Raw genomic sequence first — 27,450 nt, 5'->3', positions numbered from 1 at the left:
TGTAGTTTTGAGAATTCACCGGACTCAGACCTCCAGAATGCGCCAGCAACATCAGATCTCATGGCATCTTAGTCTTATTTATTAATCAGAGCCAGAAAAGTCCATTCCCACGTTCTACTGCTGTTCCTGAGCTTCCCAGTGAGACCTAATGGCAGTTTGGGTTCCCTGGTTCTCAGGGCCCCACAAGTCCCTCTGCCTTCCCTCCGCAGATTTCGGGAGTTTCTTAGAGCATGTGTGCTTTGTAGCGGTTGGTACTTTGTCTCCATCTGCTTGTATTTTGGCATCAGGGTATATACTTTGTCACTAGTATTGTTGTACGTGTTGTCCTTATGTTTTTTTGCTTTGCTAGACTAGTTGCTGCATTTTTATAGGGAGATTCCAAAACTAGGCCACCATCATTTTTCCAGAATTCCTCCAGTTTTTCTTGAGAAAAAAAAATTGTTCTGTAATTTCATAATCGACAAATGTATTAGATTATTGACACATATGATATCACTTAGAAAAGTTGAGCTTTTGGGCTATGCTTTTGCAGTTCCCTGAAATTCTAAGAGCGGTTGTTTTTGCTTTTGAATTTACATGTGCAACTGGACCAAGTATGTGGTTAGGATTATGAATTTACCTCATTTGCACCAAGTATGTGGTTAGGATTTGCATAATCACCATATGGTAGAGTGGCTTTGGGATCAAGCAGATGTGGATCCAAATCCCACTTCTGCCACTTACCACTTTTCTTTTCATATATTAATTCATTCCTGTGAGGTTTTCCTCATCTGTAACGTGGAAATACTACAACAACTACCACTACTAAGTACCTCAAAGGGTAATTTGGATTAAATTATGTTGGATATTTGATTGAAGGTTAATAAATTCATATTTATAATCTTTTGATTTAATTGCATCCTAATGCATAGAAGTGTAATAAGGTGACAATGTAGAAAACAGTTGAAAGTATAATAATTTCTTTTGTATTACATAAAAAACATTATTGTAGAATTTTAGGAAAAAATGCCAATTAAATATTTTCCAGATAATTTTATTAATACATCAGAGTTTGGAAGTGTGTCATAACTATCAGAAATTGTATTTAAATTTGACGTGGAGAGCGAGACCACCAGTATTGCTGACATTACTTCCACAGCAATTCAGAGAGGCAGCATGTTATGGAAAAAGATGCTTTGCCCTTAGACTTGGGAGGAACCCGACCTGAGTTCTTCCTGCACCATTTACTAGAAGCTTTGTTTGATTTGTTATGCCCTCGGTGAAGGCTTCCATTTATCGCTGCGAGTTTGCAAATAATCAAATGCGATGAATATAATTATAAATAATCAAATGCAATGAATATTAATTGAGCATATACTCACTGCTAGAAACTGGCATAGGCACTGGGCGTACAACAATGAACAAGACAGAAAGAATCCCTGCCCTTCTGGAAATTACAGTTCGAAGTCAAAGGCAAATAAATAAGCCACTACTGCATAGAGTGATAAGTGTTATAGTATAGAAGAACAGGTATTACAGGAGGGGGTGCTTAACCCAGACTTGAGGTTCAGGAAGAGCTTCCTGAAGAAAATGGATTCCTCAGTTGGTAGATGAGGATGGGTAGGCATTCCCAAGCTAATAAGAAAGTAGACAAAAAAGGCATGTGCAAGGATGTGGAGACATGTGCAAGCAGCACATTTGAGGACATGCAACCTGAAGGACTGATGCGTAAGCAGTGTTCCCAATACCAGCTGAAGTTCAGACTCACCAGGAGAGTTTTTAAAAATACAGATTTTTTTTTTGTAGGCCCCACCCCAGACTTAATGAATCACATTCTCAGAGAATAAGTCTCAGGATCCTGATTATTAGCTCCCGTGGAAAGCCACTGGCTTAGTGCCTGCTGGGGGGCTGGTAAAGGGAGATCAAAGCAGAGAAAGCGAGGCAGGGAAGCTGGAGGCACACCATGAAGGGCCTGTAAACCACATGTGGAGTTTGGATTTTATCCCAAGGGCAGGGGGGAGCTGTGGGAGAATTTGGGGGTTATAGGGATCAGACGATCTGATTTATGATTTATAAAGATCACTAAGTTTACTAAAACATGGCCCCTGCCTTCAAGAAGAATACAATCTAGTTTATGAGGTTCAACATCTTTGGAGCTCAGTTTTTAAAATCTAAAATGGAAAAAATAATAACTACTTTGCATGGTTATTGTGAGGTTTAACTGAGATAATTTATGCAAAGTGCCTGATATATAATTGGTGCTCAAAAATGTTAATTTCTATTATTTGAGAAAGCCATGGAGCCAAATAATTGGTGGGCATTACACAGCCACTGCCATATATCAGGGGAGGTGGGGATTTCTGTTCAACTGTCTTTTTCAGGTTCCTCTGACAAATTCTTTCCCTCTGCCCACACTTGCGACCCTGGGATGAAGAGCCCCTTTTTATCTCACTCTCCACTCTTTCACACTCATTACTTCAGTTACAGCCTTTATGCTGATGACCTCCAAATTACTCCTCTAGCCTAGTTTTCTTTCCTGAGCTCCAAACCCATATATCCAACTGACTCCTGGATGTCTCCACTTAAATGTCTTGTGGGTACATCATTCAAATTAGATGTTCTAATACCAAATACCACCCTTCCCCCAACCAAGAAAGCAAAACAAAACCCTCCCTTTCCAACATTAGTACCACTAGGTCAAGCCAGAAGCGTGGGAATCATCACTGGATCACTCGTCCTTATCTTCTCCAATCAATACTCACAAACCACACCCTTCTCTCCAGGCCTAGACATCACCTGTATCCAAACTATCACCACCTCTTATCTGAACTCAGTGAAATAGCCTCTGAGTTCCCAACACCGTTCCCTGCTCCAATCCCAACTCTGCAATCCTGAGAGATCTTCCATGATGCTAAATTGATAAAATCTCCTCCCCACCTCACTTGCCAGATGCACACTTAAACCTCTGCACTGGCTTTCACATGCCCTTAAAATGAACACCAGACTCTCTACCAAGGCTTATAAGACCCTTCGAGATCCCACCTCCTAAGTCTTGTTTTCTCCCATTCTCTTTCCTATTTTGTGCTCTAACCATTCTGAAGGAGACAAAAGTCACCTCTCTCTCTCTCTCAGATCTGTGTTACATGATGATTCCTCCATCTAGAATCCCCTTTGCACTGGATGACTCCTCATCCCTTAGGCCTCAGCTTACAGACAGCCTCTTGGAAGGCAGTCCTTGAATCTTTACACCAGCGGAGACTCCCTTGTTGTGTGTATCTGTAGTATCTTTACCTCTTCCTCCTTAATGCTGTTCATTATACCTGTAATTTCTTAATGCCCACCTTCCCCACTAGACTGTAAGCAATGTGATGGCAAAAGAGTATACACAGTCAATCCATATTATTCACAGATTCTGTTTGGGAATTTGCCTACTTGCTAAAATTTTTTGTACCCCTAAAATCAATACTCAGAGCACTTCCTTGGTCATTCTTGGACACACACAGAAAGGTAAAGAATTTGAGTCACCCATCACACACGTTCTCAGCTAAGGCTAAACACGATGATGCTCTGCCTTCTTGTTTTAGCTCTCATACTGTAAACAAAGGTCTACTTAGTGCCACATTTTCTGGATTTTTCTGGTTTTTGTTAGTGATTTCACTATATAAAATGGCCCCCAAGCACTGTACTGAAATGCTGTCTAGTGTTCCTAAGCGCAAGAAGGCTGCGATGAGCCTTACAGAGAAAATACATGTTAGATTAGCTTCATTCAGGCATGAATTGTTGTGTTGTCCATGAGTTCAGTGTTAATGAATTAACAATATGTGAAATAAGATGTCTTTAAACAGAAACAAACATAAAATAAGGTTATTTACTGATCAGTTGATGAAAATGTGACCAGAAGCTTGCAGGAACCTAACCCTGTATTTCTCCTAGGAGCAGTGGTCAAGTATTCACTAATTCAGTTTTTTTGATTACTTTATAGAACATAACTGCAAATAAGACTCAACTATATTTTGTTAACTTCTATATCCCCAGTAGTTAGCACAGTGACTCTCACATAATAGTTGTTCAATAAATATTTGTTGAAACTGAATTGTATGTATACACACACACATACTTTATATACATACACAGAAATTATGTAAAACATAGAAATAAATTAAAACCGAATTTGTTTTTCATGCCAAAGATGTACTTCACAGCCTTGTCATTACTTTCTGCTTTTTAATAATTTTATTTATTTATTTTTCCCCCAAAGCCCCAGTAGATAGTTGTATGTCATAGCTGCACATCCTTCTAGTTGCTGTATGTGGGACGCAGCCTCAGCATGGCGGGAGAAGCGGTGCGTCGGTGCGCGCCCGGGATCCGAACCCGGGCCGCCAGCAGCGGAGCGTGTGCACTTAACCGCTAAGCCGCGGGGCCGGCCCCAACTTTCTGCTTTTTAAAAGTGCCTAAATATAGGTTTATTTTTGATATCATCTTTTTTTTTATTATTACCTAGGATGCTGGAGAAATGGTTCGTTCCTTTGTTGGTGGTTTGGAGCTTGTTGTCAATTTACTGAAATCAGACAATAAAGAAGTTTTGGCGAGTGTATGTGCTGCTATTACCAATATAGCCAAAGATCAAGAAAATTTAGCTGTTATTACAGATCATGGAGTTGTCCCTTTATTGTCTAAACTAGCAAATACAGTAAGTAACCCATCTTTTTATTTTAAATGCATATTGTCATAAGATATCATGGTGTAGTGGCAAAAACAATGAGCTTCAAGTTCAGAGACCTGGATTCAAGCTTAATATCCTCACTTATGATGTATGAGAGTTTGGTTAATTCATGTAATTTCTCTGAGACAAATCAACGTGAAAGTATGTTTTACACTGGACAATGTTAATATGCAAGATCCTTATAAAATAGAGGCTGTTTTTTAATTGTCACTGACAAGCAAAGTGTTGGAAAATATAAATGTTATTGTGTAAGTGTTAACTATCATCTTCGTCACCATCATTATTGTTATCCTTAAGATAACTGTTCATGCCAACTTTAGAATTTAAATGCACCTCAGCAAGCTTGGATTGATGGCATTCTTGAGCTAGAAGACTTTGGCAATCACTGTATTGTTTATCCAGAGCTGTGCCAGATAGAATAAGCAGCCTTGAGAGATAATGACTTCACCATGAGCAGAGGTATTTGAGCACAGCTTGGACTACCACTTGGCAGAAAAGTCATAGAGCAGAAATTCAATCGTTGGGAGGATGCTTGGTCTAGAGGACTTTTTAAGGCCAGTCTAATGTTGAGTTCCTATCTGCCAGATTCAGTTAAGGACACCAAGTTGTTGCCTGAATCAAGAGAACAGTACAATTTACAAACAGAAAGTGATATCCTATTCAATTACATTATACCTATAGAGGGTAATTAACATACAAAAAGAAGGACATAGTCTTCATCAAGAATGCAGAAAGGAAAATGGTGGACTCAAAACATGTCATTGTTTGCTGCACTGTCTTCTCTCTTTTGGGAACCAAGGTGTATTCCTGATGCAGAAGTATTCCTAGGGTGAAGAAGTAGAGTTAATCCACTTATCCCACTTAAGTGAAATGCTCCCTTAAGAATTATTTTTTTACTAAACCACTTCTTGATCTGTAATTCTGTGTTGTAAGTAGACTTACTCAAAAGGAAATCTAGCCTTGAGCAAATAACTAATGCCAGACACCTGGACACCTTTGAGTGCACTGACTATGTTCAGGTCATAAAAAGAAAACTCAAGATTGAACCTTGGTCCATTGATGACCCACCAAAATACTGGTTCCCTTCAAGACACTGCCTGAATAGCCAGCTAGCCCTTCTCTCTTGGCTCATTGGCATCTTAGTGGGCAATAAACATCTAGCACATAAACGTGATCTCACAGGATCATTACGGTGCACATACCACAATTTGTTTCCTTTGTGCAGAATAATGATAAACTGAGGCGTCATCTAGCAGAAGCTGTTTCACGTTGCTGTATGTGGGGCAGAAACAGAGTGGCCTTTGGCGAGCACAAAGCAGTGGCTCCATTAGTGCGTTACCTGAAATCAAATGACACCAACGTGCATCGAGCAACAGCTCAAGCCTTGTACCAACTCTCAGAAGACGCCGATAACTGCATCACCATGCATGAGAATGGCGCGGTCAAGGTACAGTTGATTGACTTTGTGGTTTAGTCTGAGTTAGGTAAATGTGGCTGGAAAGAAACTTAAGTCATGTTAAGGTTTTACTAAAGAAGGTATTTGAACACACGAAACTGCCTACTCATTGGGTCCTGGCTGCAGTTGAGCTGTGTGTGATCAAGGCTTATGCTGCAAAAAAGTTGTGGGGAGGTAAAATTTTTCTAAATCAAAAAATATAAAATGGACTCAGTAAAATAAGTAATCATTCCATAATTTGAATTTGATTAAAGGAAATGTACAGCACATCAATAATCAGTGGTATTCATAATTCTATATAATGTATTATTTACTTAGCACTTAAATAATAAAATACGGGCACCAACTAAACAACAAAGGAATTGGCTGAAATCACAACTAGACTATAGCTTGACAGTTTTAACCATGATAGCAAAGGACCAATTCAAAGACATTTTTTCAAAAAACAATTTACATCAGATTTTCTTTGCCTTTAATCAATATACAGGTAGGAGAGTTTCTGCACATAGATTTTTAATGTACTTGTACTTGGAAACCACCTAGAGCTTCTGAATGGAATATTTTGATCACAGTAAACATAAAAATGCTTAAGAGTACATGAACAGCTTACATGTATTAGGAAAAATTGATTTAAAATGTTAGTTCTTTTCTGTAGCTTGTTTTCTGGTACAATATAATTTTACCGCTTATTACTTCAATTTGGAGCCCATGATAACCAGGTGCATTTACGTTTTGAAATGTATACCCAAAGTGGGCTTGATCTTTCAGACAAGAGTTAAAGTAAAATCTCTAGTTAATCATATCTAGTCAACTATATTATATATGCTGAATATGAAACATCTTAGGAGGAATAATACTCTTAAAATACCAATTGGTAATTTTTTGAGGCAATTATTTTAATTTATCCTTCAAACCTATTATAGTTGAAGAATGTGATGTTAATTTTTCTTAAATTAAACCCAATTTACATTTAAATATGTCAACTTTTCCATTATAAATCTGTTTTTATAGCACATAGGTTAGGCCAAATTAGTTTCTTCAAGCAAAAAGCTGGCATAAAAAGCACCTTTTAAACTAAGCGCTAATTTTTCAAAGCAAATTATAAAAAATATATTGGGAATGTTAATTTCAAATTGCTAAAGAATGATAAAAATGCCATAATTTCTACATGATTATGTTCACACTTCAAAAAAGAAGATTTTCTAATTTAAAATTATACATTCTATTATGGAACAAGGACTTGCACAACCTAACTTGCCATAAGTATACAGTTTAAAAAAAAAAACAAAGCTATCAAAATTAAGTGGCCCAGTAAAGTGTCGGACGTATAACATATGCTTAGACAATTGCCAGTTACATTAAGAAGAGAATTTCTAGACTACTAGAAAGTTGTAAATTTAATAAGGTTTACACGTTACAGTTCAATTGACATATGTGCCATGTGTATACACAACTCTCAATTATTTCTTCTAATGCAAGTAAATAATCATCCAAAATCATTTATGAGTTGTATTCTGCTATGTCAAGTGTTAAAACTGTGTTCACCAACCCACACAGCTTATATGTGTTAGAGGAACAAGAAAGAAAGTAGGGTTTGTTTGTTCTAGACCCATCCCAGGTCATCGTTAGGTATCCTGAGGGCCTCTCTGTCTCATCTATTTGCATTCCTGACTATCTGCTATTTCTACTGGAGCACAACTGTAAAGAAGAGGACCTTGCTTTTTATAAGTTACTCTGTCATGATAGAGAGGCAGGCCTTACTGTGGGCTCTTCCTTCTTGGGACTGTGGGGGAAGCATAAGGATCTATGTCTCCCTTCTCTGGTTTTCTTTAAGGAGGGAAAAAATGAGGATGTGGTGTACCGGATGTAGGTAGAATAAATGGGGTTTGGTAGTTGCTTGGTTATGGGGAATAAAGGAAAAGGTCATGTCAAAAGTGACTCCATGTATGGACATTGAGAGTATAATGCAAAGTGAAATAAGTCAGAGGGAGAAGGTCAAATACCGTATGATTTCCTTCATTAAGTAGTAGATAATAACAACAATAAACAAACACATAGGGACAGAGATTGGATTGGTGGTTACCACAGGGGAAGGGGGGAGAGAGGAGGGTGAAAGGGATAATTCGGTACATGTGTGTGGTGATGGGTTGTAATTAGTATTTTGGTGGTGAACATGATGTAATCTATGCAGAAATAGAAGTACAATGATGTACACCTGAAATTTTTACAATGTTATAAACCAATGTTACTGCAATAAACAAAAAAATTAAAAAAAAAAAAAAAGTGACTCCAAGTTCCAAGCTAGATGAGGAGAAGGGTTCCATTATCCAAGAGAATGAAGAAAATATTTAGCACATTGCAGGGGAGAGTGGGGTATAGTAACTGCAGTGAATCTGTCACAGTGTGTAACTGCCAACATTTCTGACTTCAAATGCATATAAACTTTCTCCACTATTTTGGCAAATCCCTGGCTGTTTTCATTCCTAATTGCTACTGCACCTTTCTAGTCAAATGCTTATAGTGTTATTTCCCAGTCCTACAACATTCCTGCTGCAGCTGCCCATGAGCAGTGTTGACAGGCACTTTGACAATTACCAGAGTCATCCTGTCACCCTGTTCGTAAGTAATTTATTCTAGAGTTAACCTTTGCCATACAGTTTCCCCAACAGCAGCTGGGAAATTGCCTGACGTCATGCAATGTATCTGTCTCGTGCCAACTGTTGTTTGTTCTGTAATAACAGTGAAGGAGCAGGCTTGTGGGTCTGGAATAGACTGAGTTCAGTTCCTAGTATGTTCAATTTAAATGGTCAGTTTGAATTTTAGGTCTAGAGCAGTGCTGTCCAGTAGAAATGTAACGTGAGCTAATATACATAATATTAAATTTTCTAGTAGCCACGATTTCAGACAGGATAAAAAGACACAGGTAAAATTATTTTAGTAATATATTTATTTAACCCAAGATAGCTAAAATATTATTTTAACATATAATCAATATAAAAATACTAATAAGATATTTTACATTTTTTTTTTTTTTGTATTAAAGTCTTCAAAATCCATGTGTGGTTTATCCTTACAATACATCTCAATTTGGACAGGCCACATATCAAGTTCTCACTAGTGGCTAGTGGTTTTCTTATTGGACAGCGAAGTCTAGAGACAGGAGAGAGGGGAAGATTCTGGAAGTTCAGTGGAGAAATATTAAACCACGAAGGAGGATGGATAAGATGTTTTTGGCAGAGAGTTCAGAGAAGCCTGGGAAATGTCTACATTTTCACTCACAGAGCAAATAAACTAGGAGGAGGAGTTGTCAAAGTAAACTTGAGAAGTTAACAGGTTAACCAGGAGTTCTAGAAGCCAAAGGAAGAGCAAGTTTCCAAAGGGTTTGTGTTTAAACACTGCTAAGTGGTCAACAAGGATTTCCTGACTCAATTACGTTGAAAAATAATCCTTGTGGTAGAGCCTTTCCGGGTAAGAATCTCTTCTGTATGAACTAATAAATCCCCTGCTCTGGTAAATATAATGTGATAGGAATAATTCAATTCCTATCCTCTTTATGATTTCACACAGACCTCCAGTACAAAACCTTGTGAATGTGGATGCAGAGCTGTTGGCAACGATACTGAAAATATGAGAATTCTGGGAGATATACCAAAGTTATTTGATAATTATAAGAAAACTATAACATAGGAAGTAATATAAGGAGGAGAAGAAGTTGCAGGAAAAACTGAGCAAGACAAGCCCTTTCCTAAGACAGAAAAAGTGATCAAATAGAAAGATGATGAGCACGTGTAAATGGCATTAAGCTCCCTTTCCCATGGTGACATTGGATTTGTTTTTGCAAATTTCTATGCTGGGCAGTTATGGCCTATAACTTTCCAGAGGGCAGTAAATTGAAGAGATTGCAGAAAATACAACTAGAAGTGGGTCCAGCAGTGAGAGTGAGGAGAGAGCATTTCAGTTTAGGTGCAGCTGAAACGACTGTCCTGGGTGCCTCCCAGACTCAGCACCTGTAGTGGCATTCCAGGAAACCAGGAAGATGAACCCAGAAGCAAACACACCTCGTAGTTTTTGAAGCCTGGCATAGGAAAAGAAAAATATCACTAAAGCTTTTGAGTCAAGTAAATGGACTTTAGAGACTGAGGTCACCCCAGATCTCAGTGTCTATATGCAGTCTACATACTTAATGTTTGATCGAATTATAATATTTTCTGTTAATTAAAACTCTTAATGTAACTCGGTGGTTTTGAGTACTTTCCTCACATTTCAGATATTCCCTGGGTGCTAGGGATAGTGCACTTGGAAATATGCTTTTAAATTACTTAATAGGACTATTAGGTATCAGTGACTATATTATGATACCATGTATAGAGTCCTATACACACTTGTTTCTGATTGACTTTTTTCTTATTTGCATTTTTACTTTAAAGCAAGAATGAAATTTATGTTTACTTAAGGGTTCAAATAGGTTAGATTTTAGTTTATCCTATTTAATATTAATACATATATCAAATGTTTTCCTTATTTCATTTTTACCTTTTTAACTTAAAAAGAGTAATAGCATTATTGAGGTGTAATTGATATACACATGTACATATTTAAAGTATACAATTTGATAAGTTTTGACATATATATATACACACCCATCAAACCATTACCAAATCAAGATAATGACCCCCCAAATTTCCTGGTACCCCTTTGTAAATGCTCTTTCTTGCCCCTGTCTGTCCCTGAGCAAGCACTGATCTGCTTTCTGTCAATATAGATTAGTTTGCACTTCTAGAATTTAACATAAATGGGATCATACAGTATGTTCTTGTTTTTTTGTTTGGCTGCTTTCACTCATCTTAATTATTTTCTTATTTATGCATGCTGTTACATGTATCCACAGTTCACTCTTATTGCTGAGTGGTGTTCCATTGGCTGTATCACAATTTGTTTATCCTTTCACTTGTTGATGGACATCTGAGTTATTTCCAATTTGCGGTTATTACAAATAAAGCTGCTCTGAATATTCATGTACAAGTTTTTGTGTGGACGTATGCTTTCACTCCTCTTGGGTGAATACCTAGGCGTGAATGGCTGGATCACGTGGTGTGTGTACGTTTAACTTTTTAAGAAATTGCCAAACTGTTTTCCAAAGTGGTTGTGCCATTTTACATTCCCACTAGCAGTGTATGAGAGCATCCTCTCCAACAGTTGCTATGTTGTCTTTTTTAATTCTAGACATTCTAATAGGTGTGTAATGTTGTCTCATGATTCCAGTGTCAGCTTTCCTAATGACTAATGATGTAGAACATCTTTTTATGTGCTTACATGCCAGCTGTATAATTCCTCTGGTGAACTGTTCAAATTTTTTGACCATTTTCAATTGGGTTGTTTCCTTATTATTGAGTTTTGAGAGTTCTGTATGTGTTTTGGATACAAGTTCTTTACCAGATGTATAGTTTGCAAATATTTTCTCCCAGTTTGTAGCTAGTCTATTCACTTTCTGTATTCTCACTGTATCTTTTGAAGAGCAGAAGTTCTTAACTTTGATGAAGTCAATTTATCTTTTCTTTAAAATGGATGATGCTTTTGTGTTTTATCTGAGAAATATTTGCCTAACACATGGTCACAAGGATTATCCATGTTTTCTTCTGGAAGTTTTATAACTTTTGGGTTTACATTTAAGTCTCTGATCCATTTTGAGTAAATTTTTGTTTATGGTGCTACATACAAATTGAAGTTCATTTTGGAGCGTATGAGCATCATTTGTTGAAAATATTGCTCTTTCCTCACTGAATTTCTTTTGCAGTTTTGAAAAAAATCAATTGAATGTATATCTGTTTTGTTCCATTGTTCTATTTGTCTATATTTATGTGAATACTACACTGTCTTAATTACTGTAGCTTTATAATAAGCCTTAAAGCTAGGTAGTGTTAAGTCTTCTTACCTTATTCTTTTTTTAAGGTTGTTTTGGCTTTTCTAGTTCTTTTACTTTTCCATGTGAATTTTAAAATCAGTTTGTCAGTTTCTATAGAAAGTGCTTCCTGAGATTTTGATTGGAGTGGCGTTGAATCTATACATCTTTCAGGGAAAAATTGACATCTTAGCAATATTGAGTCTTTTGATCCATAAAAAAAGGAATATCTCTCCATTAATTTAGGCCTTATTTAGTATCTCTCAGCAATATTTTGTAGTTTTCATCATGTAGGTCTTTCACATCTTTTGTCAGGTTTATCCCTATATAATTAATATTTTGATGCTACTGTAAATGATAATTTTAAAATTTCAATTTCTTATTGTTCATTGCTGTTATATGGAAATGTAATTGATTTTATATATTACTATTATATCCTACGACCTTGCTAAACTCACTTATTTGTTCTGGTAGGTTTTTGGAGATTCCACGAGATTTTCTACATAGACCAGGGATTGGCAAACTTTTTCTCTAAAGGGCCAGATAGTAAATATTTTAGGTTTTATGGGATGCATATAGTCTCTGTTGCAGATTTTTCTTTGTTTTATTGTTGTTGTTGATATTATTATTAATTATTTACAACCATACAAAAATGTAAAAACCATTCTTTATTCTGTGCGCCATACAAAAACAGACTGTAGTTTGCCAGCCTCTCGTATAAACAATCATAACATCTGCAAATAAACATTTTTCTTCTTTTCTGACCTGGCTGCCTTTTATTTATTTTTCTTGCTTGATTGCGTTGGCCAGACACTCCTGAACAATATTGGAAAGAAGTGGTAAGAGCAGATATCATAATCTTATTTCTTATCTTGGGGGAATGCATTCAGTCTCCCACCATTGAGTTTAACCTTATCTGTAGGTTTTTCATCTATGACCTTTATCAGGTTGTGGAAGTTCTCTTCTATTACTACTTTGATAAGAATTTTTTTATCAGGAATAGATGTTGGATTTTGTCAAATGCTTTCTATGTATCTATTGAGGTTATCTTATGGTTTTTATTTTTTAGTTTTTTATTGTGGAATATTACATTTATTGGTTTCAAATATTAAACCAACCCAGCGTTCTCAGGATAAACCCCCTTGGTCATGATGTATTGTCCTTTTTATACATTGTTGAACTTAATTTGCTAAAATGCTGCTTAGAGTTTTGCATCTGTGTTCATGAGGGATATTGGTGTGTAGTATTCTTTTCTTGTAATGGCTTTCTCTATTTTGATATCAGGGTAACGCTGGCTTCAATGAATGAGTTGGGAAGTGTTCCTTCCTCTTCAATTTTCTGGAAGAGTTTTAGAGAACTGATATTATTTCTTCCTTAAATGTTTGGTAGAATTCACAAGTCAAGCCATAGGAACCTAAAGTTTTCATTTTTAGAAGATTTTAAACAACAAATCCAATTTCTTTAATCACTACAGGACTCTTCAAGGTTATTTCTTTCTTCTTGAGTGAGCGTTGGTAGCTTGTCTTTCAAGGAATTAGTTCATTTCATCTAAGTTATCAAATGTATTGGCATAAAATTATTCATAATATTCCCTTATCCTTTTAATATCTATAGAATCTGCAGTTACAGCACCTCTTTCATTCGTGATGTTGGTAATTTTTGTCCTCTCTTTTCTCCTGATCAGTCAGGCTAGAAGTCTATCAATTTTATTGATCTTCTTAAAGCACCAGCTTTTGTTTCATTGATTTTCTCTATTATTTTTCTGTTTTTTATTTCATTGATTTCCAATGTAATCTTTATTATTTCCTTTCTTCTGATTACTTTGGGATTTCATTTGCTCTTCTTTGTCTAGTTTCTTAAAGTGGAAATTAAGATAATTGATTTGATACCTTTATTCTTTTCTAATAAAGGTGCTTAGTTGTATAAATTTCCCTCTAATATTGCTTTAGCTGCATCCCAGAAATTTTAATAAGCTGTGTTTTTATTTTCATTTAGTTAAAAATACTTTCTAATTTCCCCTTTGATTTCTCTTTGACTCATGGATTATTTAGAAGTGTGATGTTTAGTTTCCAAATATTTGAGGATTTTCCATTGGCCTTTCTGATGATTTATAATTTAATTCCATTGTAGTCAGAGAACATACATTGCATTACTTGAATATTTCTTAAAAATTTAAGACTTGTTCTGTGATTCACAATATGGCTTATCTTGTTAATGTTACACGTGCACTTAAAAAGAATGAGTCTTCTGATGTGGTTGGGTAAAGAGTCCTATAAAGTTTAATAAGGTTAAGTTGGTTGACATTGTTGTTCAGGTGTTCTGCATCTTTATTGATGTTATGACTACTTGTTCTACCAATTATTGTGGATGTGCCAATTTCCCCTTGCAGTTCTATCAATTTTTTCTTTGTGTATTTTGAAGCTCTCGTATTAGGTGCATAAATATTTAGGCATAGTACGTCCTCTTGATGACCCCTTTATCACTTTGAAATGATCATCTTTATCCCTGATCATATTCTTTGTTTTGAAATCTACATTTTCTGCCACTAATAAAGATACTCCTGCTTTCTTTTGGTTAGTATTAGCATGACAAATTCTATAACTTTTTCTATCCTTTTACCCTATTTATGTATTTTTATTTAAACTGGCTATTTGTAGGCAGCATACAGTTGGGGCTTGCTTTTTTATTCAATCTCAACCTCTGCCTTTTAGGGGGAAGGTGAGGGGGTATTTACACTATTTACATTTAATGTGCTATTGACATGGTTGGCTTTAAATGTGTCACCTTATTTGTTTTCTGTTTTCCCATCTGTTCTTTCTTTTCTCTTCTTTTTCTGACCTCTCTTGGATTAATCAAATATATTTTTTTATTATTTCATTTTCTCTCCTTTGTTGGCTTTTAGTTATGATTCTGTTTTGTTATTTTAGTAGTTGCTTTCAAGTTTATACATATTTATTTCAGCACAGTACCTCTTCAAGTTATATTATACACATAACCATATAGTTTAAGAATCATGCAACAGTATGCTTCCATGTCTGTCCTCCTGGCTTTTGTGTTTTGTTGTCATGCATCTGACTCCTACATATATATTATAAACTCCACAATATATTGTTCTTGTTTTTGGAGGTAAATAGTCAATTATTTTTTACAGAGATTTAAATAAACAGGAAAAAGTGCTATTTATTCGTTTTTGTAGACACAGATTTTCACCTGGTATCATTTTCTTTCTGCCTAAAGGACTTTTGACATTTCTTGTAGTACAGTTCTGTTGATGATGAATTCTTTCAGCTTTTGTATGTCTAAAAAAGACTTTATTTTGTCTTTGAAAAATATTTTTGCTGGATGTAGAATTTTACACTGACTTGTTTTCCTTTCAGACCTTTAAACATGTTGCTCCATTTTATTCTCATTTGCATTGTTTCTGAGAAGAAATCTGCTATCATCCTTATGTTTGTTCACCTGTATGTCATATTTCTCTTTTCTTTGGCTGCTCTTAGGGTTTTATCATTTTCACTATTTTGAGCAATTTGATTATAATGTGCCTTGGTGTCATTTTCTTCATGTTTCTTGGGGTTGGTCTTTGTTGAATTTCTTGAATCTGTGGGCTTATAGTTTTCATCAAGTCTGGAAAACTTTGAGCCGTTGGTTCTTCAGATACTTTCCCTGTCCCTTTCTCTTTCTATTGTCCTTTGGAAATTCCACGTTCACCTATATTTGGCTACTTGACGTTTTCCCACAGCTCCCTAATGCTCTGTTCATTTTTTCAGTCTTTTTTGCTCTCTGTGTTTTAATCTAGGTTGTGTCTATTTCTGTATCTTCAAGTTCAGTAATCTAATTTTTTGCAATGTTTAATTTGCGTTTATTCCCATCCAATGTGTTTTACATCTCAGATACTGTAATTTCATCTCTCAAAATTTGATTTGGGTCTTTTTTATATCTCCCCTGTTTCTACCTAACATGTCTTTTCTCTAGCTTCTTGCACATATGGAATCCAGTTCTAATGACAGTTCTAATATCGTTTCCAGGTTGCTTTCAATTGATTTATTTTTCTCTTTATCGTGGGTCATGTCAGACACAGTGAATGTTAATGTGTTGATTGTCAGGTGTGGTTTTTTTTTTTGGTATTTCTATAAATATTCTTGAGTTTTGTTCTAGGATGCAGTTATATTATTTTGAAACAATTTAATCCTTTCAGTTCTTGCTTTTATGCTTTGTTAGCAAGACTAGAGTAGTGCTAATCCTAGGGCTAATTCTTCCCCACTACTCAGGCAAGACCTTTCTGGTTACTCTACCTGATGCTCCATAAACTATGTCGTCTTCCACTCTGAGTGGTGGGATCAGGCAGTGTTCTTCACCCTGTGTGACCTTCAGAGATTGTTCCATCTAATCTTTCAGATGGTCCTTATCCTGTCCTCGAGTAGTTTCCTCACACACAAGTGTTGATTAGTCCTGCACTGGAGATTCAGGGGCACCTACTGCAGATCTCGGAGTTCTGTGTTCAGCTCCCTCCTCTCCGTAATCTGCCGTGAGGACTCTAGTCATGTGGCTCCCCAGACTCCCAGCTCTGCCTCCCAACTCACGGAGACTGTCAAGCTTGGTTTGGGTTCTCTCTCCCTGTGTTGCAGCCTGGAGACTCTCTCCAGGCAGCAGGCCAGGACACTCTTAGGGCTTACCTTTTTTGTTTCCCATCTCTCAGCAATCACTGTCCTTTGTTGTCTGATGTCCAGTGTCTTGAAAGCCACTGCTGGATGTATCTTTCCATTTTTAAATTGTTTTAGACAGGAAGGTAAATCAAGTTACCCTATTTTGGCAGAAAGCAGAATGCTTATTTTCTTTTATATACTAAATTCATGGAAAATGAGTGCTGGTAGAGGTGAGTTATTCATTTTAAACACGTGTTTTGCAGATGAGGAAACTAAGGTCCAGATAGGTGAAGTACCTAAAACCACAATCAATAGACAGCATAACATCATAAATGATTGTGATGTCTAGTTTAGTGCTATTTCCACTAGATTAGTGAATTTCAGATTGTGTCTCATGGACCCTTAGGGTTCCTCTGGGAGAGATCAGGGCCTGGTTCTCAGCTCAAGGGGAAGCCAGTGCTTGGTGGAGGGGACACCTATTTCAACTACAGCATCTATTATTTTCCATTTTGTGTATTAGAATTGTGATCTTGTTTCAAAACAGCTTTTTTGCTACCTTAAAAAGAATTGAAAATTACTATACTAGGCCATGCTGTCCTTTAATAGTTCTGTTTATGAAACCCAGTGGGAGCCACCCTTTTCATATTTATTCAGCACTTTGCTTCTCTTTGATAAAAAGGTTTGCAAAATAAGAATCTCTTCAGTAGGGATTAAGAATTCAAATCTTAATTCTTGGCTTTCTTATATGCAAGTTTAGTGCATATAAAAATCTGATATAAGGAGGACTCTTTAAAGCCACTTTTTCTTCTTTTAAGTTTTCCTTGGAGAGCTCTAGGCAATGCCTTTGCCCTTGAGATGATTCAGCAGTCTTCTAAAGTGTCCAGGGAGCCCTTGGGAAACATTGAATGTGCCTGGAGGGTCTGAGCTGATAGAATACTTGTCTCCTTCATCCATGCCAGCTCTGCCATTCACCTTGCTTCTGCTAAGTCACCACCACCCCACTCCCAGTAAAATAAATTTCCCTCCCCTTCTTGAAAGCTAAAGGTGAGAAAGGTGAGGAGAGCTGCATGTAGGTGTAGTAAAAGAGCTAGATAATAATGAAAGTAATATCATTTTCATTTATTCAGCTTCCTAGGTACCAGACACTATTCTACACATTTACACATATTCTTTTATTCAGTCCCCTCCATTATCCAAGGCGATGGGAATTGTTATCATCTCCATTTTACAGATAAAGAAACTGAGTTTCATAGAAGTTAAGTGACTTGCCCCAAATCACCCAGGTCGTAAGGAAAGGACCCCAAAAATCTGGTTCCAGGGACTGTTCTCTTAACTCCTATTGCAAGATAAAGGTAAAGCTGATATACTAGAGGCACATGCGTGGGTGTGGGCGCAGGTGGTTACGGCCATGCTTGAAGGACTAAGCCTGTTGAGGAACTGCTTCATGAGGCAGAGCAGCTCTCTGGGAAGGCACACGGGTATGGGGCTTGGTGGAGAGCATACTTGTTTTATGGTGGGGTGGTGCCTGTCCTTCCTGTCACAGCCGTCACTTTCTCTCTTGAAAATACGTCCCAAATGCTCTGTTTCTCTCCTTAGTTTTCATGATTTTCCAGCCTCTCTTGCTGCCCTTGGAGCTTCTGCATATTCTTAATTTATGCCAATTAAACATTATTACTAGTAAGAGTTATAGTATGTAAGTTAAAAACAGGTGATTTTTTAAAAAAATTATTTATATTTTTATCTATTACATAGACTTTAATGAATAGCTATATTTTCCAAAGGTAATGATATATTAGTTAATTTAGTTAATATTAATGGCATTTTATGCTGTGTGTGTTTGTGTGTGTATATGTATACATTTATGTGTGTAATATATATATATTTGACATTTTTATAATTAAGAAAATTGAAACTAAAAAACCTGACTACATGAGCTTTGGGCTTAATTTAAGCCGTTTTCACTAATCTATATCAGATTTCTAAACCTCTCACTTACACGAGCTATATTCCAAAAGTCCAAGATCTTTGTAACTAGTCACCTTTCATATATCTTATTTTTACTTTTAAAAACATCTCCCACCACCAAGAGGCTCACTTCTAGGTACTATAAATACATTAATTATTATATAATGGAAAGCAAAATCCCTAATCAAAGAAATTACATTGAAAATCTAAGTTGAAACTAGAAACCTGGAACAAAGAGCTCATGCCTCTTAGCATATCATGAATAATAATATCCATTCTTAGTCTTATTAGTACTCATGAGTCGGAACTCTCATATCTCCTTACACAGTACTCTGAGTATTATGGAGCAATCTCAGCCGTTAATCTTGGCTATGTTACTGTGGTCCATTACAGCACTGTTTCCCAAAGTGTGGTCTACAGTCCACCTGTCCAGAAGCAATAGGGGGCTTGTTAAAAAAATCTAGGTTGCTGGGCCATACCCTAAATTGACTGACACAGAGGAATAAGACCAGGAAACTGTATTGTAACCAAGCTCCTAAGGTGGCTAACTGGGAAGTACATGAAACTTTGAGAACCACTGATCTACAGGAGTTTTAATGGCAAGAGATCCAGACCATCATTTACGTTAGTCACCCTGATGCTGAACACAAGGAAAACAAAAGTCAACCCTCAAACGAAAAGGTTAGAGAACCCCTGATGAGGATTAATCCATTGCACGGAAAGCTTAATCCACCCAACAAATAACGATTGTGCGCTTAGAGTGCGCCAGTGTGTGACGTCATGCTGAACAGGACAAGTGTGGCTCTGGCCTGTGTGGAGTGAAGATGGGCATGTAGTTGTGGAACTGTGCTTTACAGAACCCCTGCAAAGTGTGAAGACTGTCTGTCTAGGACACTTTATTTGCTCCTCATCAAAGAAAAGACAAGAAGGAGGACTTTCTGCTAATACCATAAAAAAGTACTACTTCAAAGCTGTAAGCTTTGAAAACAGGAATATAAGATCTGACACAGTAGGCCAGACCTCTGGCCAACCCAATTAATGTTGTTGCCTTTGAAAGGATATCAAAGTATATGTTACAAGATACAGTGCTTCCTAACCTTTTTCCAGTCAGCAGAAAAACATGTAATATTTGTATGACACACTGGAATAAATGGACAAAGATGCTTGTGGCCTCGAGGCAACTAACTGGTCTGGGGCCTTTCCTTGCTCTTCGCCTCTCCTGGCAGCCCCAAGAGCTAAAGACTTGCTGTTCAAAGAGTGATCCCAGACAGAGAGCAACAGCAGCACATAGGTCCTCGTTAGAAATGCAGAATCTCAGGCCCTACACCAGACCTAATGGACCAGAATCTGCATTTTAACAAGATTCCCAGATGATTCACATCCACAGTAAAGTTTGAGAAGTGCTGGATAAGGAGGACACTTTAACATAAATTTAAAAAAAGGAATCAAATGATGCTGCAATATTCCTCCCATGATTGCCTTTATTAGCTATTCAAATTCGATACAAAGTTTATTTAGATGTATATTAAATGTATGTTAAATGTATAAATGTAATTTAATTTTTATACCCTTATAAAGCTTTTGATATAAATTGTTAAAATTCCTGATCTGGGATCAGAACGTGTGGTCACTATAACTTCTAAAAGCCATCCTTAAGTATTTCATTTTATTATCCCAAACCACCAGTCAGTCAAGAAAATCCTTAAGTCTACATTCAGTATAAAACAGCCTTTTATTTGCACTAACGTTGCTGACTTCCTATTTCAAGCGGACATCCTTTTGTTCTAGTATCTTGGAATCTGATGAACTAGTCCACATTTAGCATATTAGTTTTCTTAATTAATTTACTAAGTGTAGATGCTGAATTTTATAGTTGCCTCTAGGGTAATCATGATTATGTAGAGACATTCTTCATCAGCCAGCTGCTTTTTCCAGTCAGTTATGCTGGCTGGCACACCGCAGCAACCACTCCAATTGTATTCAAACTTTATAGATTTATATAGATTACTGGAACGATCTATAAGTTATTATTGATTCCCCTCGATGTTTTCCTTACTCTCAGGATATTCATGCACAAATTTCTGTGCAGATAGGCTGTTTCTGCTTTATTCTTAAGACTTAATACTCCACAATAAGCAACTTCAACCTCTTTTTTTAAACTATGACACCAGTTTCTAATTTATTCCAGATACTGTTTACTAATTTATTTTAGACATTAGTTTCTAATTCGTTCTGGAGAATATATCATATGTTACCTTACATATAATTGCAGACATGTTTACAAATTATACAATATTTATCCAACATTCTGAGAATTTTATGAATGGATGATTCGAACATGACACTTTTTTTTTTGGAATCCTCTACATATTAGAGTGAGAACAAGTTGGGTCTATCACAGATAGTGCTGCTGTGAGCATTCTTGACCTAATTTTTGGTAAACATAAGCACTGACTGATGTTGGGTCTATGCCCAGGAGCAGAATTACTGGCTCCATGGGTATATGTATAATCGGTTTTAGTAATTTTTATTAAATAATTATTTTTACTCTGCTGATTTCATGCCAGATGAGAGTTAAATTATAAAACTTGGATAAATATTTTTTGTTCAGAATTTTAATCACTTAACTGACTTGACTTTCCCTTTCAGTTTATTGCTTAAATTTATTTAAAGATTTTACTGTGGGGAATCATCTTTTGGTTTCTACTTTAACTTAATCTATCTGGAAATGCTCTACAGCTTTATAGGATCTTTTTTTTTTTTTTCTGGTGAGGAAGATTATCCCTAAGCTAACATCTATGCCCATCTTCCTCTATTTTGTATGTGGGATGTCTGCCACAGCATGGCTTGATAAGCCGTGCGTAGGTCTGCACCCAGGATCTGAACCTGTGAACCCCAGGCCAATGAAGCGGAGCATGCAAACTTAACCACTAAGCCATGGGGCCAGCCCCAGTTTTATATGCTTTTGAATTTACGTTTTAGCAAATTAATCCTCCTTGAAGATTGATAACTGTGAAAAGAGGTGATTCCACCCTACCCCATTCCCATATATTGATTCTTAATTTATTGAAATCAGAGGAAAATGTGCATTGCTAATTGGGGCCAAGAGCTCTTGAAAAATATAGTATGCCCACATATGCTTAGTGCCGGTCCAGGAGATGACTCGTCCTTCGCCAGGGTACCCTTTTTCAAAGGAGTTGATAAAGATGTGGTGTACGGATTCTCCACATAGGCAGGAGTTGCCCTGCTGTTCACCACCCCCAGAGTGCAGGAGGAGAGAGTAGGGCTAAGGGTCTTGTAACCTTCTCAGGCACTATAAGAAGGGCCTGGTCAAAAATAAATAAATGGACAAAATGATTACCAAGTATGCCAAATGCTGTGGAGGAAACAAATGGGGTTGAATGAAGAGTAACAGAGGGATAACCTACTTAGACCAGGAAGTCAGAGAAAGCATCTTGGAGCAAGTGCATCTAAACTGGGATATGAAGGTTGAAGACAGAAGAGTTTGCAGACAGAAAGTGTGTGCAGGGGCCGTTGGGTGGGAATGGGCTTAGAGCTTCCAAGGACTTGCAAGATCAGGGCAGCTGAGGAAATGAGGGACTGGGAGACACAAGATGTGTTTGGAGAGCTGGAGGGGGTGGATTACATGGGCAATGCTAGGTCATAGTAAGGCATCGGGATTTTATTCTAGTGTACTGAGAAGCCATTGAAAACTTTTAGTTAGAACAGTGACATGATCCCATTTGTGCTTTTAAAAGATCTCTCTTAGAGGTGTGTAGGGAGCCATCAGAGAGCGGAAGCCAAGAGCCCTCTAGGAGGCTGTGAGCTGTCAGTGCGAGAGAACATGGCAGCTGAAACGGGACTTTGTTACAGATTAGATGAGAGATTAAGGGAACAGGAAGAATTAAGGATGCTATCACAAACCTGTATTTTTTTTTTCACAAGGTTTCTATTACAGGAAAATAACCATAGTGATAAGAGCTTTTAGCAAGCCCATTTTTATTTTAAATTTCACCAAATTATTTGGACTCAACCATTAAATGAATAATTAGCAAATATTAGAATAGTAGGCTTAATAAAAGAGATTGCAGTGCTTTTCTTTGACCAAAAACATAGTTAATATAAATAACTGTATATATTTTATAAAATGTATATTATAGGATAATCTCTTTTTAAAATAGCAGCCAATCACTGAGTGTTGGCTGCCGGGGTAGGTGCTTTATTCCTTATATCTTTTAGTCTTCACAATAACCCTGTGATGCAGGCATTACTGTCCCTATTTTAAAGATTGGGAAGCTTTAGTTCAATGTCGCATAGATACAGTGTGTCCAAGTCCCATAGATAGAATGCAGGAGCCATTAGGATAAATTGCAAGCAACATAAATAACTCAAGTAAGCTTGGGCGCCAAAGAGGACACATGGATGTTTGACAGATCTCGTGGGTGAGAAAGCAGCAGAACCCTAAGAAGATGCTGAGACAAGGGCCTCAAAGATTTTTTAGCATCTTTATTTTTCATCTATCATCTCTCCTCCATTCTGTATCCATTTCATTTTATTCTTTCTCTGCCAGTTGGCTTTCTCCGTTTCTCCACAGTTTTCTCCACTGTCTCTCCTAGCTTTGCTCTCCAGTCAACCAGTAAGGTCCCATATTATTTTCACTTTCAGTTCAAAAATCTCAGGGAAGGGAACCTGATTGGCCCAGTTTGGGAAAAGTACTTACCCCTCGTCCAGTCGAGTGTGGACGAGAAAACAGCATGGTATTTTACAGAATGGCTTCCAAGGCTTGCCACTGGGGGTGAGGTCAAGGACAGGTAAGAGCATTCCTGGTGCACTGTGATGACACTATAAAAGCTGTGGGCTAACGTGACAAGCCAGGATTTAGACTTCTGGACCACTGATATGAGAAACTGTTAGGTCAGTTGACATTCACTATCTTTTATTATCGGGCTGTTATTGAGGATGTTTTAGAGTTATATATACTTTTGTAGTGAGGTTATTATTGCAAGTCTGTGAAAGACCTACAAAGGGCATTTTACCCAATATTTCTAAAATGTTGTGCCTTGTTTGTTGAAATTATAAATTCTTGCTAATGGCTTTGGCTTGCTTTATTTATTATTTTATTTTTATTAAAGAACTCTTTCATAAAGCAAGCTTTGTGAGTTAAATGGATGTAAATTATAAAATGTGAAAGGTAATTATTTATAATTTTTATTGAAAATATTCCAGACCTAGCTATTGCCAACTGCTGGTATGGATTTAGCATTCTGAAATTTAAACAGTAACATTTGGCTCTTTTTTTGTCAAATACTTTGTGATTAAGTGAGGTGTATTATTATACTGTCAACCCAAGTTTAAGAAAAGACATGCCTTCACCATTTTAAATCTATGCAAAACAGTCTTCATTTTATGCACATGTAAACCTGTGAAGCATTCACATGTTGGTTTTGGGATTTTCAACTTGGCAAATTACAGATTCTCATTTTTATATCTGTCACTGTTGGCTCCAAAGTTTAAATTGAAACCACAGGGTTTATCTGGCACTCACACCAAGCTAATGCTTTTCCCTTGCTTTAAATTAGCTACTACTTAATGATAGAGAGCACTAGATGGCAAATAACATTAGAACAACAATATATCCAAATCACTGTCAACTATTCAAAGGCTGCCTGAATTTTTGGCTGTTTAAAACCAAAAATCTGTCCATTATGTTGCATTCAAAAACTTCATAGCAACAGGTGAACGCTGTAATCTTTTATTTTTGTTTAGTTTAGAGGAAACCAATGAAAGGTAAAAACAAAAAGTCATTTCTATCTGAGCTGCGTAAAAGACCTATCAGGTGTGGGCCACCCTTTCCTCAGTTGGGTGACGCCGGAAACCATGGCCTTGATATTGGCTCCTGAGCATCATACTTTTAGAGTGTTACTTATATATCGTAATAAGTTTAGTATAGAATCAATGCCAGATAAGAAAAACTTTAGGGTTAAGGAGTGTTGGAGTCCAAGAAAATTAGATTTTGGACTGGAGAGTTAGTCTTTTTCTTAACATAATCATGCTACCAAAATTAGGAACGTCAGGCTACGTTACAGTTTTTCTTATTACAAATAGACGAAAATGACAGGCCTGGGTAGCTTATCTTGTCTAAACTGTACAGTTCAGCATTCTTCAAATTTAACGAGTTTTGGATATCAAGGCGTTAGGTTGGCATAAGATGCTGTTGGCATGTGTTAAAGCATCTTTTGGTCTCAGAAAAAGATGCTTTTCCTGCCGAGCTGGAGGTCTGGTGAGGCTGTTCAACAGTAGCTCTGCCCTGCAGCTTTTTTGGTGATAAATGATCCATTTCAAATAAATGAAATTGCAGCCAACTCTGCAGAAACACTTTCTAAAAAGAGAGAGACAGCTCTGAAGGGTCAAAAATGCACAAACAGTATGGTAAAATAAAGTATATGCTGCTCTTTTTAATGGAAAAGATTGCTACTGGTTACATTTGCCAAATTCAATCAGTGTGCCAAAAAGTCGAGGAATCTGGCAGGGGCTATAGAGAGCAGTTCCATCTTTCATCTATATTTCTTCTCTGTATTTATCTAGCTTCAGAAAATGCCGGGAATGTCTTCTCCTTCCGACTTGGCCCTTTTGCTAAACCACAGAAATACACCGGGCAGCTTCTCGTAATTGTTTGGTTACTTATAGTGCAGTCAGTCTTCAGACTTGTGAGAAATATATTCTTTCCATTGGAAATTTATGAAAAGCACCAACAACTGTTTGTTTTCCTTTTCTGAAATTTATCCCAGGAACGAAAAAAAAAATCAATTTGATTAATTGGCAGCTCCTTGACTCTATACACAAAGGCAGGAGGCCAGCTCATTATTTTTGGCCTTCAGCTGACCCAAAATGGTTTTCTCGTATAAGAAGCTATTCACAGATGTTAGACGTAAGAATTAATAATAATAATAATGGTATTTCAGACTTCATGAATAAGTAGTTTTTGGCACTCAGAAAATATCTTCTGTTTTTCCCTTGAAAACAGCAATCCTGTTATATACAAAAAGCAAACAGTGCTTGAATTAACACGTTGGAGTCTTTAATGTACCAAAAATATGCATGCATTAACATTCCCTTCTAAGACTCCTTTTACTTCCTTCAGGATCAATCAGTTTTTGTTATTAAAAAAAAATACAAAACTCTTAGGTTTTTAGGAGCTGTGTTTTCTCTATTTCTTGACCAGTTGCCATCGTGTAATATGTCTCTCTTTGAAATGTCTTTGGACACAAGTTTAAAAGTACAGGTGCTAAACAAAAGTTACATTTTTAACATCAAATTAATTATAGCCTATGCAAATTTAAATCAGAATAACAGTATCTGTGGTTCAGGAGTGATCAGACCTAATGGCTTATCCTTATGGTTAACAAGTCAGGATTTGTTTATAGTATCCTAGTTTGCAATATGCTTTTGGGAAAAAGCACTTCATTCTCTAGCTCTTTGTTTACCTGGGAGTAAAAGTAAGAAAAATATGCCTAAAGTTTAAGCTTTCAGTCTTTATAACCCAAGTTTAAATTTTGAATCCCTGAGGAGGAAAAAGGTAGAAAAACAGCCCAAATGCTCCGTTTACAGCAACGAAAACCGATGTGCAGTTCGATGGGTTCTCTTTACAACGTGGGGCTTCGTATTTATACCTCTGCTTATTGTAAGAAAAAACTTAAAATATGCACACTAACTACTGCAAATGTTGATATTTTCACCAGACCATGATTTTCTGATTGGGAGAAATCTGATCAAATTTCTGTGAAAATAAATTTCTAAGGTATTTTTTTCTTAGATGGTCACTTGCCAATGAAACTACTTGTCAGAATGTCAGCCCGATATTTTTCATTCCATGCTGCATGCAGAGAAGTGGAAATGCCAACCTCTTTGAAAACTGTCATCTTTGCCAAAGAAGGGTAGAAACACTCGTCTAAGATGTGTTGCAGGATCACCCAGAGACGGTCAGGGAGTGCCACCACGTGATGCCACGTGGTCAGAGGGCAGCACGGATGGAAACGTGTCCTCACTATGATTAGGAGGGGCAGCAAAGAGGCTGCTTTATTTTACAATGTAATTGTGTTGACAACAAAGTATCCTTCTGGATGAATATACCTTTCCTGCACCAAAATGTGCACTTAGTTTTGCTAGTACAAGTTCTGGAAATCCTTGCAGTGGGGCAGTTTGGGATCTGGAAGGGGGGTAATCAAGAGCCTACCTTAAGCAACATTTGGTCCAGCTCTTTTCTGCAAAACCAGGGCAAGGCTACACACACACACACACACACACACATACTTTTTATATATCTGACAAAGGTCTTGTATTGTTCAAATTACATAAAGAATTTTTACAACTCAATAAGATAAACAACTCAATGGAAAATTGGCAAAATATCTGAACAGACACTTCAGCAAAGATATATGGATGGTAAATAAGCACGTGAAAACATGCTCAACACCACTAGTCACCAGGGAAATGCGGACCCAAACCTCATGAGATGCCACCACACACCTATCAGAATGGCTAAAATTCAAAAGACTGGCAATACCAAGTGCTGACAAGAATATGGAGGAACTGGAACCCTCATCTGCTGCTGCCAAGAATGTGAAATGATACAACCACCTTGGACAAAAGGTTGCCAGTTTCTTACAAAGTTAAACATACACTTCCCATATGACTCAGCACCTCCACTCCCAGATGTCTACCTGAGAGAAATGAAAACATATGTACGCACAAAGACCGGTATGTGAATAGATATGGCAGCATTATT

At 36.9% G+C, this 27,450-nt stretch overlaps 1 protein-coding gene across 2 annotated transcripts in view; it reads left to right on the top strand.

Annotated features, from left to right (window-relative positions):
• The window catches only part of ODAD2 (outer dynein arm docking complex subunit 2), a 182,302-nt gene that overhangs the window by 130,401 nt on the left and 24,451 nt on the right, over nt 1-27,450 (top strand). For both annotated transcript variants that reach the window (XM_058532680.1, XM_058532681.1), the window contains 2 exons: nt 4,481-4,669; nt 5,928-6,149. In XM_058532680.1, the coding sequence (XP_058388663.1) occupies nt 4,481-4,669; nt 5,928-6,149 (411 nt within the window). The remainder of the gene's footprint in view (nt 1-4,480; nt 4,670-5,927; nt 6,150-27,450) is intronic.

This window comes from Diceros bicornis, chromosome 36 (genome assembly GCF_020826845.1).
Source record: "Diceros bicornis minor isolate mBicDic1 chromosome 36, mDicBic1.mat.cur, whole genome shotgun sequence".
Classification (NCBI taxonomy): domain Eukaryota; kingdom Metazoa; phylum Chordata; class Mammalia; order Perissodactyla; family Rhinocerotidae; genus Diceros; species Diceros bicornis.
The sequence above is the reverse complement of the archived record's forward strand: the minus strand, read 5'-3'. Positions and strand labels throughout refer to the sequence as shown.